General features: G+C 39.1%; 1 protein-coding gene and 1 pseudogene across 1 annotated transcript; one reads left to right on the top strand and one right to left on the bottom strand.

The window, feature by feature from the left end:
- The first annotated feature begins 1,053 nt into the window (after window positions 1–1,053).
- LOC127766064 (F-box/LRR-repeat protein 17-like) lies at window positions 1,054–8,731 on the top strand (annotated as a pseudogene).
- A 1,242-nt stretch (window positions 8,732–9,973) lies between these two features.
- LOC127766065 (auxin-responsive protein IAA11) lies at window positions 9,974–13,694 on the bottom strand. The gene is made up of 5 exons (XM_052291090.1): window positions 13,101–13,694; window positions 11,356–11,549; window positions 10,867–10,987; window positions 10,385–10,446; window positions 9,974–10,264 (listed from the first exon to the last, which is right to left on the bottom strand). Exons 1-5 carry the CDS (start codon window positions 13,391–13,393, stop codon window positions 10,233–10,235), a joined length of 702 nt encoding a protein of 233 aa, XP_052147050.1. The 5' UTR covers window positions 13,394–13,694; the 3' UTR covers window positions 9,974–10,232.
- Window positions 13,695–22,156: the final 8,462 nt, after the last annotated feature.

Below are 22,156 nucleotides of genomic sequence, written 5' to 3' on the forward strand. Positions count from 1 at the left end.
TCCGATCACATCAACTTAGAATGTTGTCAAGGGACGACTACCTAAATAACTATTTATTCGAAGTTGATAGTACACACAGATGGACACATTGACTAAAATGATATAGCTGATCCTCCTATACTTGTTTGTGAGTGGAAAATAGTTGTTTGATTTCTCGTCCATAGACACTACTGTGGAAACTATATATGCGTGGTGAAATAAATAGATAATTATATCTATAGACTCGATGAATTGGGAGTGTCCTAACATCATTTTTTAATCACACAACAATTTTAAATTTTTGGAAACGAACAACATTTTCTAGTAGGAACTAGGAAGTTAAAAGTTCACTAAAGAAGAAATTTACACAATCATCGTTTTTGCTTATTATTATTATTTATCACCAACCAAAAAATAAATTTTAAATAAAAATTTATATACATTCTTAATAATTTAAAAGAAAATGCTAGAAATAAACTACGATGAAAAAAAACTCAAAATTAACTTAAAACCAAATGTAAAATTCAAGTTTTATCTTGATAGTTGTGTTTGGGAGGAGAGAAAAGAGAAGATCGAAAAGATATGTAGAATGAAATGATCCATTAGCATATGATTATTTGAATATTAACTATCTGTTAATATTGTATTTTAAAAACGAATTAATATGTTTTTTAAAGCATTTTTATAAAAAAACATATCATTTAACAGTTTGATAAGAGCACATGGGAAAAATGAGCCAGGGTAAGTCGAGGAGTGTAAAAGCGATTGTCTGAAGGAGGGCGATAAAAAGATAGGAAAGTGATGGGAATTTCCTCCAGGCACTCCAGTGGTAAAAGAAGAAAAAAAAGAAAGTATTTAAACATGAAAGGGAATTCCCCGTTCCCAAAGCCATAGAAAACCTAACATCCATTTTTTTTTAAATTTTCCTTTTATTTTTCACTGCGACTGGCTGTCGAGAGCGAGAGGTAGAGGCGCGTGTGGCGTCGTGGCGGGCGGTGGGTCACTCGCGACCCGAAAAATGGCGCCAATCCGTCCCCAATCTCCCGCCCTCCTCCCGAGCTGCTAACTATTTCCCCTCCCCACCCATCCATCCATCCATCCCCCACCTCCAACAACAACAGCCGCGCGAGCAAACCCTAAATCCAGTGGGGGGCGCGCCCATGGCGTCGCTGCCCAAGCCGCCGCCTCCGCCGCGCCCCAAGACGCGTGGCAGCTACAACTGCGGCCGCTGCGGCCTCCCCAAGAAGGGCCACGTCTGCGCCGCCGGGGGCCCCGCCCCCACCCCCTCCCCTTCCTCCTCCTCCGGCGCCGCCACCACCACCACCAGCGGCGGAGGAGGCGGAGGAGGGGAGGGGACCAAGCTCCGCCGCGCCCTCTCCTTCGAGGACGCCGCCACCGCCTCGGCCTCGGCCACGCCGTCGTCTCCGGAGAAGAAGCCGAGGGTGGTTCCCAATGCGGATGCGGTGGGACGGGGCGGGGAGGGGGAGGTGGAGATGGTGGAGGGGCAGGGCGGCGAGGAGGAGTTGGAGGAGGAGGAGGAGGCGGTGGAGCTGGGCGGGAGGGCCGTGCCGAGGGAGCTCATGGCGGAGGTGCTGCGCCGCCTGGGGCCCAGGGGGGTCATGGCCGCCGCCGCGGTCAGCCGCGGCTGGCGCGACTGCGCGGGGCGGGTGTGGCGCGCGGCGGAGGAGCTGCGCCTCCGCGCCGCCGGGGTCAGCCTCGTCGGCGCGCTGCTCCCGCGGTGCCCCGCGCTCTCGCGGCTCTCCCTGCGAATGGAAAGGTGAAACCCCCAACGAATCCGGTTCAAAAACGATCTCATTTCCACGCCGATCTTCTCGGATTCATGGCCGGATCTCTCATCGGTGGCTGCCCAGGGCACTGTAAAATGCCTTCTCTAAATTATTTGACTCTTAGGGCCAATGAATTTTGGTTAAACTCCATAGCACAATCACACTAACTCGTCGAAAACGTGAGATTTCCCAAGGACAACTGATGGCCGATCTGTCACTGCTGCTAGAAGATTTATCGCTAGTCAGCATGGCACCGAAATGCCATTTCTATTCTTACGACACCGGAATCCCATGGACTTGCGGTCAGATGTGCTGAGGTGGTAAATCTACCAAATGGTGTTGGCACATGAAACTATTTTATTGGAATTACTAGTGTCAAACTGTTGGGAAAATGCTCGTCATTTCTGGCCTTTTAGCTTTGGATGAGAAAACCTCGTGTGTTCTGTTGAGGGGTTCATCAGATCTTGGTGTTTGGAGATTTAGTTTGCACAACACGATGCTTGTCAGTGTCTCACTTCTCAGTGCAGCAAGGTGAAAATAATGGGGAGCATGCTTAAGACATGTCTGTGCTGATATCTCCCTCTTTTGGACAATCTTTTGATATAGTTGCAAGGGTGGCGTGTATAACTTTCACAAGTGATCGACTAGATTAATTTGTAGGAAATGCACATGTAATGTGTTGTTTATCGTTGATGATGGACTGACATAGAACTAGCCCTAGAATAAAATTTGCTAATTTTGAACAGTAGAAACTGTTCTCTTCTATCATAATTCATATTATTTGAGCCTGTGGCCTACACCAACTATTTTTAAAAACTTAAAAAACAGTATTAGTTCATTCTGCCAGTACCTACGCAGTTCAGTTATTTTATGTTAAACAACATACATCTATTTTCAGTTCTGAAAATGGGGTTCTTTACATTTTTCTTGGCTCCACTTTGCCGTGGTTAATGAAACTTTATTTTCATCATAATTTTTAGTTATATTGACTGATTCTACAGTTGTGGGACATGTTATTCTGTATGCATGGTCAATTGGATGGGCGCAGATTAGGTAGCATTTTGGTTGGTAAAGCAAAAGGATAATTGAACACATGATTATCAATGACCTGCTGGTACAATACATTGAAAGGTCTCTGTTGCGAGTGAGGGATTATCTGTTTTGGAACATTAGAGGTAGTGGACAGCACTCATAGCTGCTCTATTTCTCAAGGATCTATGCTTCCAGTTTGGACTCTTTCTAGGTCCAGTGCGATAGAGAAGCTGGCAGTGAAGGGATTGTAGCATAGTTGCCTTTTGTCTCACTTGTCTTATCTTTTTCATCTGTTAACCTTTAAAGATCCCTTCCTTTATAAAATATAAAGTGGCTAGTGACCACCAACTAACAGGTCTATTATCATTTAAGTAACTGTAATATTTGTCCTAAACAAATTAGAAGTATTCACATCGTAAAGGTTTTCAAGCACACTAACAAATGTAGAACTGGTCTTACACCTTTTGTGCTTACTATCCCTTTCTTTTTTTTCTTTTTTGAACTTTTTAAATTTTTAAAAAAAACCCTTTCAAAACTTATTTCCAAAATCTGAACCTTTTGGCCACGCCAGCCCACCTAGCGTGGCAAAACAACACTGACACGCTACACACTGCAGGCGCGATAGTTTTATCTTGCCATGCCAGCCAGGGTGGTGTGGCCAAATAACGCTGCCACGCCAGCTAGACCGGCATGGCTAAATACGTTGTCACGCCAACCAGACCGGCATGGTAGTATTGTTTTGCCACGCCAGTCCGGCTAGCATGGCCAAAAGGTTAAGATCTTGGAAATAAGTTTTGAAAGGTTTTTTTTTTTAAATTAAAAATTTAAAAAGTTCAAATAATAAAAAAATCTTTTCTTTTTCCATCAGTATAGAGATTCGGTCAAGCCTATCAACAGTGAAATTAACTTGTGCGCTTAGATTTACGTGAATGAGCACAAGTAACTACCTTTTTTTGGATCTGGCCACTGTGGTAGTCAATATAGCTCTGACGCTGTTTCTGTTATTTACACTGAGAAGAAGATGCTATGCTTATTACAGGGCATATACACAGTTCTTGCGGTTTCTGTTTATTGCGCTTTGAAAAAGATGTTGTACTTATAACTTATTATCACAGGTATCTAACTATCTTATTGTTTTATGCAGTGATGTTGATGCCACTATACTGGCCTGTCTTGCTTTTTCCTGCCCAAGTTTAGGAACTCTTGAGATCAGCATGTCTGACAATGCAGTCAACAGGATGACTGGGTACGTTGAAACGTTATCACTTATTAGTTGTTGCATACGTGATGTGGTGTTTACTTATGTATCTTGACTTTGTCTTTTGGTTCTTTAAATTTCATTATATTACATAGAGTGGGCTTGCTTGGATATAGTTTGAATAGCTCAAATTGACATGTATTTGTTTGCAAGTGCTAGCTTCCCATCTAAAAATTGCCATGTAAAATCAAGGTTCCTAGCAAATTGGATTCTGCCAAGCCAGGATTTGTTCTTCTTTACAATTCTACTATTAAAAATGCAATCTAGTTGGTTCTTTCCTTTGCTGATAATTTTTGTTGTCCCTAATCATTTTCTCGTGTTATGTTATGCTTGCATAAACCAGTTTTTCTCCTGGGCTATATTGCCATTATTGGTATCTTGAATGTTCAATACTGATTGATTTTACATAGTTTTAAAATAACTGCAACACTATTAGCCTCCCACTTTCAGGACCTGTTTCAAATAAAGCTGTTTCTGTTCTCAACAGGGAGGAACTAAGTCGGTTTGTTTCGGAAAAGCATTCTCTCTCAGTTCTCAAAATTGGTGGTTGCTGTAACCTTGGTTTTCTTAATCTAAACTCCTCAAGCCTGTCAATTCTTTGGCTGTCAGATCTTTGTTCCCTTTCAAAATCGGTAATATTTTGTTTTTAATACTTTAACAATTTAACAGCTTCTTTTTCAGCTATAATTCATTGGAGTGTAAATGCCTTGTAGGTCATAAACTGTCCTAACATGAGCGAAATCTCGCTGTGCTTCACACAGCAAAGTAACGACTGTACTGATCTTGTCACATTGATGGATGGCCTGGGTCGTACCTGTCCTAACTTAAAAAACATGCACATATCATCTGCTCAGTTATCCAATGAAGCTGTGTTTGCTCTGGAGGGTGCTAGCCTCAGGTATCTTTCCAGCACACCATGCTTTTAATGTAATCTTACTGGATCTTTGAGCTATAATACAATGATTATCATCACAAATTTCTAACTATGTAGCATTTCAACCCTTTGATCTCAATCTTGTTATTATGTCACAGGGGCTTGTGCATGCTATCATTGATTCTAGGGTCAAAAATAACAGATGCAGCTGTTGCATCTATTGTTCGATCTTGTGCAAGCTTGGAATTGCTTGATTTAAGCGGGTAATCACTACTTTATGTCCTTAGAAATAAATAAAATACGAAGTCATCATAAAGCTATTGATTTATTTCCCCTCTAATGGTTTTCAAAATTAACTGATGTAGTTAGCTATTTTGATTATACTCCAGATCTAGTATCAGTGATAATGGTGTCGGGATGATCTGCAAGGCATTTCCTCATACTTTATCAAGGCTACTCCTTGCTCTTTGCCCAAATGTGACGACGTGTAAGACAGATTTTTTCTCATGGTTTATTATTCGTGCTCCATTATAGATGTCCACCTGTATGTGTTTACATGATCCAGCGTAAAAAAAACTTATCTTGTCTTTTCATAGGTGGGATCCAATTTGCAACAGCACAATTACCACTTCTTCAGCTAATGGACTGTGGAATGACCTTATGTGCTAGTTTGCAGAATGAAAAACAGGGGCCTTATTTTGGTGAAATTAACGGTGCCATTAGATTTTGTCCAAAATTGCCCACCTCGAAAAAACAGTCTTCTAACCAAAAGCTTATCATTAAGCATGGCAATCTGAAGAAGCTCAGTCTATGGGGCTGCTCAGCAATAGATGTAAGTGTTTTGGAATTTGCAGGCTTTGATTTATTGAAATAATCATTCATATGGTTTACTAATTTCACATATGGCAGGCTCTATATCTAAATTGTCCAGAGCTGAATGATCTAAACCTCAACTCCTGTACAAATCTAAATCCAGGTCTTATGTCCTTTCCCCTTTTCTTCATGTTGTTGAGTATGTTGATAGTAGCCATCGTTATTAACCATCTAAATATTTTACGCAGAACGGTTGCTTCTTCAGTGTCCAAAATTAAAGAATGTGCATGCATCTGGTTGTCATGATATGTTGATTGGAGCAATCAGAAACCAGGTAAAGTTTACGAGACCCTTTCTCATGCCCATGTGAATTTTCCTTTTGGATAGAACTTTCTTTCACAATTACTCAGTTACAAGTGCACTAGGTAAAATTCAATGTCGCTGGATTATTGCATTTTTTAGGCCCCGTTTAAAATGGAGGATAAATATGGAATTTTGGACAATTACAATCCTTCTGTAAGAAAAAAAAGTCCTATGGAGGCCTTTGGAACAAAGGATTGGACTCCATGATTTCCTTTGAAACTCCTAATATGGTAGACTACTCAATATGGGCTTTGGAGGAATATTTCCATATCTCATGTTTCTGTTTCTGTCTCTTCCAAACCTACAATTTTCTGGTGTTGTATCTAAACACCTTTTGAAGTTTTCCTTTGTTTTTCAGCTGCCGTAGGACTTGATTGATCATGACACTCAATTCCTGCATTTTTCCTGTTACTGTGTTTTGAGTTTCTTGTATTTCAACTTTCAAGTAGGCTCATAAGGTGACAAGCATCAAATCATTCACAATGGACAACAAGTAATTGGAATTCTTGTAGAATGACTAGATATTTCTGAAGAACACACTTCACATGTGTGTTTTGCTTACCAATAACTGTAGACATGTGCCCTTGTGCAGACTGCAGAACTAGATTGGTCCTGATAAATTGAACTGACCATAAGCTTTCTAACTTCAAATTTAGTTTGTATTAAGTTGGAAAATGGTTCTCGTATCTAATCTGATGGAAAGACATTCTAATTTTGCTTTTGGTTTTGGCTCATTTTTACCCTCCAGAAATTGATAAACTAAAAGACACTCCTGATAAATTGAACTGAACATAAGTTTGCTAACTTCAAGTTTAGTTTGTTTTATTTGGAAAAAAGGTTCTTGTATCCAATATGGTGGAAAAACATCTAATTTTGCTTTTTGGTTTTTGGCTCATTTTTACCCTCCAGAAACTGATAAACCGAAAGACAACATAACGAAGAAAAGTGTTTCAATTGGAATCTACAAAGGAGTAAGCACCAGCAGGCTGAAGGTATACCAGACCATAGGCAATACATAACTTAGATATAAACCATACAATTGGATGCGGTGTGTGTACATTGTGATGGTTGATGCCCCTGCGTCATGTGACTGATGTTGTAACTTGAGATTTTCTTAACTAGATTTTATATATAAGACACTTCTCACAAAAATCTCTGTTGCAGACTTCCCTCCCTTAAAAAAATTATATAGTGAACTGGAGTGCCTTAGTCTAAGGCCCTCCAACTCAATGAGTCTTCAGGGTTCAAGCCAAATAACTCAGACCATTGGCGAGCAATAGAACACCTATATACTCTATACACTCATCAGTCTCCCTGTGTCTGTATTCTTGCTTCTAAAGGGTTGGCTCTTGATCAGTCCATGGTGTTTGTCTACCTTATGTCAATTGTCATCATCTTAGGAACTACTGACATCCAAGTTGATGTGTGTGGTTCATCCATCTTGTCCTTAACTGCTGGTGCATTAGGTTTTCATTGCTTTGTTGCTTTGCTATCCATTGCTCCTCACGAATTTAGAGTTGAGCGGTGACTAGCAGAGAAGGTAAACTGAAAAGACGCCTATGTATGCTACTGCTACCAGCACTAATTTTGAGAGAGCATAAGGTAGTTGGCAGTCGCCAGTTGGCTAGTTGCAGTTTGAAATGCTTTGCCTCTTATTAAATTAAAAGATGAGCCAGATTAGCTAGTAAACCTGACCAGCTTGCTGGTAACTGGTTGAGGTGCAAACCGGCCAGAAGACTTCAAATTCGCAATTGATCAAATTGCTTTACCCTCTTTTTTATGGCATAACTTTTGCAATAAACTTGTTCCTAAACATCATGTCATGTGGAACAAACATGTTCCTAGAAACTTCATATGCAAACTGTTGGATTTCACATTTTGTTGGGCAACCAGTGCAACTGACCTTTTACAGTTCTGATTGCAAAGACTGGTAGTTCTGGTTTAGGCACTTAATTTGTTGTACGGACAAATAATTTATAAAGCTGAGAAGCTGTTTTTTAATAGTGTCAATTGAGCCATCTTTTTATTTTTTTAAAAAAAGATCTGGAAAAGCATTGCCCCTTGCCTTTCATTTTCCAATGTATTGCCAAAATTTTTGCCAGGTTCTGAATGAGTTCGCTGCAGCTGAACCACATCTTCCATGCAAGCGGCTAGCAGATGGTTCAAAAAGGGTTCAACTTCCGCAGTTCGCACAGCAAGAGGTAACCTCATCCTCTAAATCCGCATAATCTCCTGACCATTACACCGACATATTGGGCTTACCTCTGAATTTCTCAGCCATCGCAAGACAAAAAGGGGATCGATTTAAGGCGGAACCAGTGCACCGTTCATCTTGATTGATAATAACGTAACCAGATGTAGAAACCTGAGCATTGTTATTGTACACATCCTAATTTTTATAGCACACTGCTGGGAGATTGTTAAGTTGTGCATTCGGTGATGTCTCCAGAACTTATAGTATCTATGATGCGCTTGTTGTATAAAGTTGCTTTGGGCAACTGTTTCCATTGCTTATGATGTGTGTTTCCCTGGCCTGTGAGACTTTGTAAAACAATAATATGTAGCCATGACGATATATTCTATTCTATTCGGGACAATAAAGAGCCTGTATCCTTTGAAATGTTATGCTCAGGAATGTTCAACTCATTTACTGCTTTGCTAGCTTAGCATGAGTGCCCTCAGTATAGGCAGTTACTGTGATACAAATGTTGTACTGTACTATTAAGTCTGAAAGAAATCTAGTGGTATAATTTTACTCTGCTATTAAGGTATGGAAGAAATTCTAGTGATAGTATTTTACTCCGTTATCAAGTCTGAAAGATATCAAGTGGTAGAAAATCTCATTGATGGATCTTCAGTGTGAATGTGAATACACATGCTACTCCAGTTTAGACGGTTGGTACTACCGACCGTGCTAGCTATTGTCTCCTGATTCCTGTTTGTACAAGATTTTTAATATATGAAATGTCTCCTTGAGAGGAAGAAAATACAGAAGATTAGAACCCCTGATATCAGCATAACCTGTACTCATCTCTAATTTTGTTGGCATGCTGCAACTAACAACTTGATACAACTTTGTAAAAAAATAAATCTTTGATTCTTTTCTTGCTCTGCTGGAGCATTTGAAAACACCCGGATTGTTTGGGACGTGTCATCATTACAAGGGGACATAGGATCAACAAAAGATAGCTTAAGTTTTGCAATAGTTTAAAATAGCTTTCTCATTCAACCTCCTTTTTTGGATACAATATTCGCATACAAGTATACAATAGCATTGAAGCAGCAGCCTAAAGTTCATAAAAAAAAAATAATGGCACTGCTTTCCAACAACCTGATTTTTTTTTTCCTTTTTAGCCAACCTTGCACCCTTCTTATTTGCTTGCTTGCTTGAACAATTCACTATTTGAACACCTTAGCACGTAATACAGATAGATGGAAAACAAAAACCCCAAACTCTTAACATCATATTATATTATGATGCACAATTTACCACTGGAAGATATATAAAAACAAGATCCCCCATCTCTATGCACATGGCATGTTTCCTCTCTTTAGCTGGCTGGGAAATATAAAACATTGTGAAGATACTAATGTTTCTTGTGTACACTACATCACAAAAGGATGCATCTCATTCTCATCATTGAATCCAGAAACAGGTTTTTTAATTAGCACCTCGACATAATTAATTAAACAATGCAGCTAGGCAATTAATTATAATCTGTTGGATGGCCACGATAATTGAGCACTGCTGTACTAGTGTTAGACAAGCTGCAGGATCCCTGCAGAAGAACAGGTAATCACCAACCGCATTTCCCGCAAAAAAAAAAAAAGGAACAGAAAAAAAAAACAGAGAGGAAAAGGGTGACGTAAGGATGACATTGTTGTTACGTATATATATACTCCATGAGCATAACAAGATGGAGCTAACCCACATGTAAATACATCAAAATCCCTTAGAAAAACTGAGATGACACAGGCTTAACTGACACTGAATTACAGTAAACTAATTACTTGATACTAGTATAATACAGGGAGGAGCAAAGCATGCATGCAATATAATATAATATAATATCCGTGAAAATTAATAAATCTGGATGCGGCGCTAATTAATTCTCCTTGATCAGCTTCAGCTCTTGCATTTCTCCACTGCCCTTGGTGCTGGAATCAAACAAACATACTATTTAGTTAGTGCCAAATTAGTATGAAGCATGTAAAAGTAAAACACATTTTGATCTGAAACTCTGAACTGAATTTCTGTTGAGAGACAGTAGTACTGACCAAGGCCAATGGCTTCAGACCCTTTCATGATCCGGAGGCGTTTGCACGACTCGACGAACATCCTGCACGTATGTCAGTTTGCAACAAACAATTAACGACGAGATGAGGATTAAAGATCAAGAGAATTATTATTACTCCCTCCTTTTCAAAATGTTTGACACCGTTGACTTTTTAGCACATGTTTGACCATTCGTCTTATTTAAAAAAATTTGTAAAATATGTAAAACTATATGTGTACCTGAAAGTATATTTAACAATGAATCAAATGATATGAAAAGAATAAATAATTACTTAAATTTTTTGAATAAGACGAATGGTTAAACACGTACTAAAAAATTAACGGTGTCAAATATTTTGAAACGGAGGGAGTATTATTTCACCCGTTGATCAGTTACTCGATCGATCCATCCGATCTGCTAGCTTAGCTGATGGGGATTAATTATTAGAACTGGGATTATGCTTATCGCGACGGCGAGGCTTACTCCCACGGGACGTCGCCGACGAGCATCCAGTCGCCGTCCTTGTCCTCGTACGTCGGCACGTACTCCAGGTCATCTCTCAGCTTATTGCTCTCCTTCAGCTGCTGATGGGACCCACACTTGCCTGAACATGATCAACAACCACCCTATTAATTTTAACAGATGTTTTGCAATAGTTTCTCTTAATATTTTAATCAGTCTATATATATATCGTTCATCTTTGATTCTTTTCTATAATAATCTAATAGGTCATATTTTTGTTTATACTACCCCTCAACTGTTGATAATGGTAGAATAACTCATAAATCAATGGTTAAGATCGTTTCTATATGAAATAGAGTCCTCTACTGACAGTATTATGTAACGGCCAATGTCATTAGTAGAAACCGTTGATTTTATTAGTTCTATTACAGTGACAAAGAGAAACTTATTATATCGTGTGATCATGCATATATAGTTGAATATATATATAGCTAGTGTATATATATATACCGATGGTGAAGGAGGTGAACATGTTCTGGAGCGCCATGGACAGCTCCGGGTAGCTCTTGTACATGGCGACGTCGATCTTCCTCAGGTACGGCGCGCCGTCCATGCTCACCTTCACCAGCGCCGCCGCCTTGCATTTCTCGGCGAGCACGTTCTTCCTGAACGACCGGACCGGCGGCCACCCCACCACCTGCGCCCTGATCGACATATATGCATGCTCATTAATTAATTAATCAATGAAAAGTTGACATCATCGTCGCTCAACTAGTTAGGTTTTTAATGATGAGATCTATCTAATCTGAATTGAAGTAATATGGTTATTACGACTATTTTTTTTTAAAAAAAACTGAGCCAGCCGAGCTGGTTTTATATTTAGAAGAAGAGCACTGCACAGAGGTCACCAACGGTGGCCGAGGAGGACAGGGGTAGCAGAAAAAAAAGAAGAAAAAATTATAGCAGAGGATGTTATGGTGCTATTCTTGCAAGATTCTTTGCACCACATGCCATCCAAATATGGATTTCATTCAGGATTTTTACCGCTAGTTGAGGGATGTGAAGCTCCCTGTCTTTGAACACTCGCCTATCCTTTCACACTAGAGGATGTTATTATGACTAATTTTTCTTTCAATGATAAACGAAGCATCTGTAGCTACGCCTCGTAAAAAAATATAGAAAAAGAAAAGCTGACACCTTTTCTCCATTTTGTACAATGCTTTATTTTAATTTGCAAGCTTTGTGTAAATTAGTGCGACAAGCAAACTGCCATGTCTCTGCAGTTACTGTGCACTACATAAATGAAAAATGTTTTTTCTTTAGAAAAACGGCTTTCCAAGTTCCAATGGCTTGTTGGTTTCAGATCAGATGGCCATTTTTCTACTGCTGTTCCTCTGTGTACGCACGGAAGCTATCGTGAACTTACTCCTTCCCTAAATATTACTACTAACTCTGTACCAGAATATAGCAACTTAGAATGGAATGTTCAGATACATTGTCCTAGAATAGATCTTATTCCATCCTAAATTACTATATTCTGAGACAGAGGGAGTAGTTAGGATGAGATTTGATCTATCGTCATATATCTCACAACAATGAATTTGGATTACTTCTATCCAGATTCATTGTTTTGGATGAGTCAAATACTATTCTAAATAGTAATATTTCAGAACGGAGATAGTACTCTACTGCTACATACTGGAAAGCTTGTTCTTGTTCGTTTATTGTATCCATCATCTTTTTTTGACTGAATATTGTATCCATCATTGCCAGAGTATCCAACTTGGGATCCTAATGTCTCTGTTCCCAAAACTACAGAGACCAAAAACTAGCTCCTGCCTAGCTGCCACTTGAAAAATTCTCCGACTTCATTTCGTTTTAACTTGGATGTCAAATTTGTTCTTCAAAAAAAAAACTTAGATATCAAATTACAGTCTTTTTCCAAAACTGCAGAAATTTATTTACTTCATTCCTTCAGGGCTAACTAATGGCTCTTCCTGAAAACAAAGAAAAGCCATTAGTATATTGGCTCTTCTTGCAAATATACTTTTGAATCGCTACTCGCTAGCTTTCCATTTATCAGTCCTAGCTACTGTGTGGATTTAATATCCTTCAAGAAGATGAAACAAAGAGCAAACATAAACTTCTTCAAGGATTAAACTGTCTTTATACAAGAATTAAGACCACACAAGTTCATGAAAATAACAACAAAAATGGAGATTAATTAACGAGGAGAGGAGAAGTCGAGTGCGTACTTGGGCGCGCGCGGCTTGTCGGGATCGGGCTCCGCGGTGACCACGCTGCTCTGGCTCGCCGACCTCTTCATCGACATCTTCTCGTCAGCGGCCGCCGCCGCCGCGTCGGCATCTTCCTTGTCCTCCTGAGCACCCTCTTCCCCAGAGACGGCAGCAGGCGCCGCCGGCTGCAGCTTGAGCTTGAGGTCGATGGTCTCGGCGAAGCCCCTCTTGCCGGAGCTCCTCGCTGCCAGCTCGCCGGCGCCGGGAAGGCCGAGCCGGAGCTCGGTCTCGTCGAACCCGAGGCCAGCCATATTCGATCTTCTCCAATGCAGCAGCAGGTTTCAGCTAAGCTCCCGATTCTTGGCTAGCTAAGCTAGTGAAGGACTATAGCTTTTGCTTTTGCTTGGTGTTGCTGCGTTTGGAGGATTGGTCGTTTGTGAGCACTGACCATGCAGAGGGAGAAGAAATGGTAAGGAATGGCCGGTGATGAATAATATAGTTGTATATGCTTAAATAGGTCCTCTCTCACTCTCAGCCGCGAATCCAGAATGTAAATTAAAATGGTGCTAAAGCAAACTAGAGATATGGAAGAGTAGGCGGCCATAGCGGGGTAGCATTGTCTTTGATCTCATGATCCGGGGCTTAATTGGTATTTCTTCTAAAATGGCGTGGAGCGAAGGGGCGCAACCCTACGTTTCCACTGTTGACGAACAGAGGAATATCAGCTTAGCATTTTCAGATGAAATCCAAATACACATTATAAAATAAACATATTATCTTCTCCACTTTAATTTGTATCTACATTAATATATGTATTAAAAGTCTACAAATAAATTGGTATAGTCTATTCTGAGTGTTTTGCAATTTTAGGCACTAAGCACTTCAACTATCATCACGGGATCCCAATTTTATATTAATTACTAATTAAACTTAATGAGAATCATTAATGGCTAATTAGGGATAGGAAATGGACGTGGGGCTTGCGCACCAACAGTCCCAACAGTAGATCCGTCACTAGGCCCAATCTAGCTAGCTAGGGTCATGAAATTAACATGACGGAATAGTAATTAATTAAGAACTGGTAAAAATTGGGATTACATTCACTTTTGGTCCCTCAAAAATGGCCTTGGTCTGGTTTTCCTACCATAGTAAATCCGTTTACTATTGGTTTCTCAACTATATATCGAATTTTTTCTTCATATTTCATCCCTATATATACTCAAGTAAAGGTGATTTTCGATACTGAATAGCAAATATAGTATACGTACATGGGCAAATAGCAAACATACTACTATACCAATTAATAATAATTAAGTAACAAAAATATAGTATAATCCACGTGTCATCTTCACGCCTTTTTTCCTCTTATTTCCACCTCATATATTTCTTTTTCAAAATTTTAATTTGATAACTAGGATACCACGTGATGCCCTCATCAAGGATGAAATGTAAATGTTTCTGATATGAGATTTGCCCCGGTCCAACAAAAAGTATCTAAAAGTGCCGGTACATCACGGTGCCAAATCGTTTCCGATCGTTGGATCTACCAATGCCCATCCTACTACCTAGTTAGATCCAAAGTTCGAAAACGATTTAGCACCGTGAGGTACCGGCAACTTGAAGTACTTTTTACTAGACCGAAGCAAATCTCTTCTAATATATCTGAGGGACCGGTAGTAACTGGTTTTGGACCGAGGCATAGTTGAAAGAACAAAGAAAATAAGCTGTGGCTGAAAGCTAAGTAAATAGCTTCATTGAGTCAATTAGTTGTGCAGTTAATTAATTTGTGTCAGTTGCGAAATGAGCGTAGCTTAATTTCTGATGGTGGAATTTGTTCATCTGGGTTCAAGTTCATGATTTAGCATGTATATGCTCGTATTTATAACTAATTATTATTTTTCAATAATGGACGACATGCTTGTTGATAGCGAAGGCGCATGTTGTAACTTTGTGAATCTCATGATATGCATCACTTTTCAAATAAATTTATAGGGTAACGTGTACATGTGTATATATATATATAGAGAGAGGTGAGTGTACGCATGCTTATAAGCGGTCTATGCTCTGCCCTGTGTTTTAAAAAAAAAATCAGCTCTAGTTTTTCCCGATGACTGATCGACAAGATGATAATTAAAGGCATGAGTTTGTCGATCGATCGGTGTACGTACGTTTCACGCACTGTGCACTGATCAGTGATTGGAGCATATATCGGCAGAGAGAAACTAAATGGGCATATGCATATGCCCGACAACTTTTGTACGATCCATACATTAGTACATTACGCGATCGATGCAATTGCACGAGCATGGTGTGATATATGTCGCTTCGATCTCACGTGTATGTGTACGCATCGCCCGCTACATTCAGATCATTTTCACATGCATGCTTCACTGCATATGCATATATATGTTTGATCACATAGATATGTTTACTGGCGACTACGACTTCCAAGCCCTCATCAGTTGCTTATGGCCAATTATAAGACGTAACAATTTATTAGCGATCAAAAAATAACTTATGCGTAAAACTTTTATATATGTGTTTTTAGCGACTTAAAAGTCAATGTTAAAAAAAGATATACGTTGGAAAAACATCAAAATCAAGTTTTAAAATTTAAATTTTGGTATTGGCTTAATTATAAGTCATAGGGCAAACGATAAGGCCCTAAAATATCAATCCGCTAGCTGGATTTTAATCCAACGGTTAGCAGGTTGTTTTCGATCTCCATCCAGCTCGAGAGGGAGATGGGAGCAGTAGAGTGAACAGCTCATTAGTGGGTGGCATCTTCTCATGCAACGACGTTGACGACAACAACGACCCGAGCTCTGACAAGCACATCGGATTAGGTTACCTGGTAGGGTCACAAACAAAAGTACTGGTAACTGGTGAGATCTAAGAGGAGGAGGCAGCTTTAACGGGAGGTGGTGATGCTAGGGGCGGTCGGGGAAGGGACGGAGTAGTAGCACACAACACTTGATGGACATCAATTTGATGGTAGAGAAAAGGTTGGATTTGGTGTGTAACTATCGTTATACTAAATGAGATAACTCACACGCGTATGGATACATAGGTGAAGAAATAATAGTATACAAATTCATATATGGAAACAACTCCATAAAGGAATATCTCTCTTGAAATAGATAAAAAAAATATGTATCCAACTATCGCAAGATTACGAAGATCTACTTGGACTTAGCTAGGCATACAATGATACCAAAATTATCCCACTGAGTCTTGAACCTAGAACTAGGAGGGGGCTACACAAACAAGGAGATCCCGAAAAAAATATCTCATTGAGATTCTCGACAAGTTAGTCTCGACTAGGTCTAATTATTTCCATATTCTTGTACACATATATCTTTCATATACAAATACAGCCAATAGGACATAGGTTCATTATCCCTTAGAGGACCGGACCTATATAAATTTTCTTCATGGCATATTGATATACTCGGGAGAAAGGATATAATGCTCCAAGACATAATTTAAACCTTGCCTTCTCAATAGGCATACATATATAGTTCTACCTTAAGTTGGCAATTTTTGATGATCAAATGGTTAAAAATATGAGGGCAACCGGCTGACAGGTAGGTCTAGATCGTAGAGCAAGCCATAAACTCGGTAGCATACGAAACGGAGCTAACAAAACTAGATGTGTTCTAAAGTGCTGATGGACGATAGCTGAAATTGAGTTTACATATCAATTATTCAAGGGTAAGAACGAACAAATTAAATATTATGAAGTTAATAAATTGATTTAATTTAAAAGTATCTTAATAATAAGAAGCGATGATAAAGAAAGTTTTTTTAAAAAAATATTATTTGTGCGGGATCATATCTGTCAACACCGAAGTTGATGGGCAAACATTAATCCATGAATCCTTTGTAACGCGGAATCTAGCTAGCTTTTCCTAGCTAGTTTCTTTTACCCCATGTAACGTGTATCTATTCTTTTTCAAAATATAATACAAACGTGGGAGCTAACAACACATACACATCCTACCCCTATGAGTACCTTTGAAAAATTGGACCAATATATCTTGAGATTGACGAAGTCACCACGGACGTCTCGTTGTCGATGAGTATGTTGTCTACCACTAAAAGAATAAATTGCCATAAATGCGAGCATCCGTGTTAACTCTGGAACTTGAACACGGCGGATTGATTTCACGAAAAAAAAAATCTAACCAGTTGAGCTATGCTCTATTATTTAGCTGTTTATCTAATTTCTGAATCTTTGTTTCAAAACAATAAAAGTTTCGCGTCCTAAATGAGCAATCAATAATCCTATGTACGTCTATCAAATTAAATTAAGAGCGTATAAGTGAACCAGTGATCGAATTAAAGAGAAAAGCTACGGAGAGGGGAATGGCCATGCGTGCATGTGCAGGAACAGATGGAGTTGTTGCCATTTTCCCCATCATCATATGATCAGTGCGCGCGTGATATGATCCATCGCACCAGCTGCATATATATGCCTTCGCTAGATGATACTATATTGATCGATATCCCAGTAGTTCTCCTTACACGATGAATATAATGCATTGTCTGTCCTTTTGGTCACCATATCAATCGATCAGATTATATATGGACATGAGTGGTTGCATGGGACCACGTTTTGCATATCTGCAACTACATATATCTCATTTGCGATATACTCCTATACAATCTAGTACACCTTTGTTCACACACGGCCCGTGTGTTGAGATCAATCGACGTACTGTGATGGTGGTGTGGAGTGCTGTTCATATGCCTTTGCCTGTCTTTCATAACCTTAGGTCTCTTTTGAAATGGAGGCCCCTAGTAAACTTGGGTCTCTCTTTTAATTGATACTTGAGGAATTTTGTGGGAATTGCACTAAAATGGTGTATCTAGAGTTTTCAGTCACCTGAAAATACTATAAATTTTAGTCACTTTTGGATGATCCAGACTGCGTTAAGACTAGTACGTATATTCAACCTTATCTTCTCTCCTCTCTCCTCCCATCAATGGATGTTGGGTCGCTTACCTAGATCAAGCTCCACTGTCACTCCCCCATGCCTCTACACACCCTTCTCCTCCCTCCCCTATCTGCTCATCCTCTTCCGAGCAGCGGCAAGGTGTCCCTGCCCTACCTTATTCTCGGTCTTTGGGGCTCCCCTATAGCCGGAGACGGCACATCCCAATCACTCGGGATTCCGTGCCTTTATTATCGGCTATGCACTCCAGTGTCCTTTATCTCCATGGCTTTGGTCCCTTTGCAGGCACCTCGCTATCCACTTGGCTTTGAGCTATACACGTGGTTGTCCAGCATGGCAAAAGTGCCATGTCAGCAATGCACACACATGGGACAAATTGTGGGCTTCTCTCTCCCCTCAAATCCCTAAATTCCTCCCTCTCAAATACCTAGCGAGGGTGGCAGCGAGGCCTGCTTTTGCCACAGTGGACCGCCACGTGTGCAGCTCAAAGCCTAAACCACTCGAAACAATACTCATGGAGAGAGGAAGAGCTATTTCTTTACTTTGAATAGTTGAGGATGTAAGATATATGGTATTTGAGTTCAAGGGGTAATTCGGACGACCACAAATCCGCAATTGTTAGGGGAGATTCAGACAACCACAATAGTTTAGGGGTAATTCATACTTTTCTTTAATTTGAACTAGATTACAAACAAAACTATATAAGTTCCTATGGGCAAATGCACTAGTTTTTTCAAAGATATATATCTCTACTACTTAAAAGAGGGAGTCCTCCACATCCACCTAAATCTCTTTCCACCCATAAAAACCGCCCAAAAAAATTTAAACTGATTTATCAAAAAACCAACCATTGTAAAAAAAAAATCCCACTTAGTCTAAATCCTCCCACTAAACTAAATAAAGAAATCGTTACAACACGTGGGCCTATATATAACTAGTACCTCTAAAAATAGCAGCGAGTTCTTGCTTTTAATTAAGAAGTAAAGAACTAACCTTAATTATGGAGAAAATCGGGTCCAAAAATTTTACAACTGTATGGTTCATCGAGGAAAAAAAAACCATGTGAAGAGAAAAAAAACAAAAGGTTGTGACGGCACAAATACCGAGATCCATCATAAGCCATTGGTTCTAATCTTATCACTAGGTAATGATCAAGCGGCTCGGACCTCCTATGAAGATCAGTATCAACAGCCAAACACCCAAAGCATGGAGCATGATCTTTGATGCAAAGCCGGCCTTCAAAGAGGATACAACATCCTTATTATAATATACAAATGCTTGTGATGTAGCAGGAGGTCACTACAACACATATCATGCATATGCATGATCTTGTTACAGCATACAAATTAACTGAATTGGAACTTACTATAATATGCACTAATTTATTTGGGAACCAAGATGCATGTAGTATTTAGTACATCAAACACAACATGTCTAATTGCATTGCACTGCATCAGCACAAAGCACCGTGCACAGCTAGTCGGTGCCCTTATCAGAATAATCTCATATGCATAGCAGACCATATCTAGAATCCGAGGAATTAATTTTCTGTGGGCCGACATGGACGGTAGTACATGCACATATTAATGCATCTCACTGCTAAGCTTGAACATTGATCAGGCAACAACAATATTCCATAAAGAAAAAGAGAAGCAGTTGAAAAACACATATATAGTTTACAAACTCGAGTGTACATGATCAGCACAAGCACTGGCTTGTTATTTTAGGTTGTGTCTGCAGGAGGTTGCAGGAACAGAAGGTATCTCGCAATAGTCAAATGCTATAGCAAAGCTATTGACAAAAAAAAAAAAAGCTCTGCATTGATGCAACCAATCATGCATGTATGGACGATAGCATTGTGACAGGGAATCAAGCTTGATTCTAGCGCGTTTGTTGAACAAGTTTATCAGATCAAGGGTGAAGTTTACCACCAAGAAAATACTAGTAGCTTATTGGCTAGATTGGACTGTATTGATGCTGACAATAGGAAAGATATCATACACACCCAGATGCAAAAACAGCAAATTAATTGTTTTGATCATGGAGCATAGTACTATGTGTCGACATCGGCAGGAACATCTCAAGTTCTCAGCATATAAAGAATTAAGAGAAGAGGTTAGATTAGATACATGTATATACTAGGTCAAGGCCTATATATATGGCTCATATATAAATGTATTGGTTATTAGCTCCATATATATTAGGGTGTCTTGCTTCTCCATAATTAGCTTCATCAATTAGACCTTAATTAACTGTTGTTAGGCTTTTATATATGTATATGTTCTTGATATGAGATTCAGACAATGTATACATATTTTTAAGCATATATGTAGTGAATGAAGAAGTTTCATTTCAAAACCCCAATGGGGAAATTGATTATTGTTGAGTATACGAACTAGCTAAGAAAGCCAATCGATATTGTCTTGGAAAGCGAATGGAAAACACTGCTTTGACATCCCTGGATGCTACAACTGCAATGCTTGATTTGTTATTGTTGATCATCAACATATGCTCCTCGATGATGTACACATACTATGCAAATTGCTAGTGTTTGATTTGCTGCCTTAAAAGAAAACTCTCATGCATTCACAAATTAATTAATACTAGAAATATATAAGTAACATAGTACTTCATGGTACTTGCTTAAATACTGTAAAAAATACATAGTGGAAGGACACTGTTTGCAAGCACCACTAGAATTTTATTATGAATTTTATTTTTCTAATTAATTAGTCCATTTTATTGGATTTAGGACCTTTTCTCTTTTTAGTATACAAACGCTAACGTATGCTCACGTACGTACATGGATGCACACACTCTATAAATACGTACACATAATCCTACTTGTATGAGCACCTCCGAGAAACTTAACCAACATATTTTAATATTGACAAAGTCACCGCAGTCATCTCGCTATCAACAGGCACGTCGATCACCTGCCACTAAAACAATTAATAGCTACAGACATGAGCGTACTCATGTCAAATTTAGAACTTGAACTCTTATCTAGACGAGCAGGTTTCATCACAAGAAATCTAAGCAGCTGAGCTACGCTAAATTCGTGAATTAGTAACTTTTGTAGTATTACATTTTTTTTAAGTATCTTCCGTAACTAGCAAGTTTGGTAGCTGTAACTGTTGTTTAATGGCAATATGCAGGAGAATTGACCCAGGGCAAAGTGGTTTCCTTGCTTTTTCTTTTTTTGAGTTTCATAATATAGTCTGAAAGCATCCCATGCACTTTAGCTTTCTAGAATGTGTCAGGTAAACAAGACTTTGAAAAGATATATCTTGCTCCAACTTGTCCCAATGCAACTTCCATGATATCTTCTGAGTTAATTAGCTAGCTAGCCAAAAACGTAGCAAGGGGGACCATTTGGTTCCCATCAATAAACTAACATATGTGTGAATACACACTTTTTTTTAATTAGGATGTAACACAGTGCATCAATGCTTTGTGTGGAGGTTTTGAAACAAACAACTCCCACTAGTTTTTGTTGGACCCTTTCCCAACCAAAAGAAGCAAGAACAAGATCAAAAGGGATCATCCAAACAGAAGTATCTCATTTAGTAATGCGATGCACATAGTGAGTGGGGAGAGAGGGAAAGGGGAATAAAGTGAAACAACTTGTTGAGGAGGAGATTCAAGGCCCGGGGGATTATATTGAGAGGGCTTAAGTAATGATAGTTTTTGAAAGGAATTAAGTAATGATAGTTATGTGTACAACAAATTTTATTTTATGTTATATATACTCCCTCCGTACAGCTCGTAAAGGAAGTCGTTGTGGACAGCGACACGGTCTCTAAAACACAATTTTAACTTCTTGTTTCTATAAAATATTTATTGAAAAGTGATATATGTATACTTTTATAAAAGTATTTTTCAAGACAAACCTATTCATATAATTTTTACATTTTCAAACTCAATAACTTGAGAGTTATTCATAATTTATATTCCCAAGGTTTGATTAAACATTGCCTAAATGACTTCCTTTACGAGTACGGAGGGAGTATATGTCTAAAGTTGCATTGTTGGTTTTATTCTTTTCGATTTTTTCATCATGAGGCGCCTTCTAGAGTCATGACGGTATCACATATATATAACTAGATATTATTG

This window comes from Oryza glaberrima, chromosome 3 (genome assembly GCF_000147395.1).
Source record: "Oryza glaberrima chromosome 3, OglaRS2, whole genome shotgun sequence".
Classification (NCBI taxonomy): Eukaryota; Viridiplantae; Streptophyta; class Magnoliopsida; order Poales; family Poaceae; genus Oryza; species Oryza glaberrima.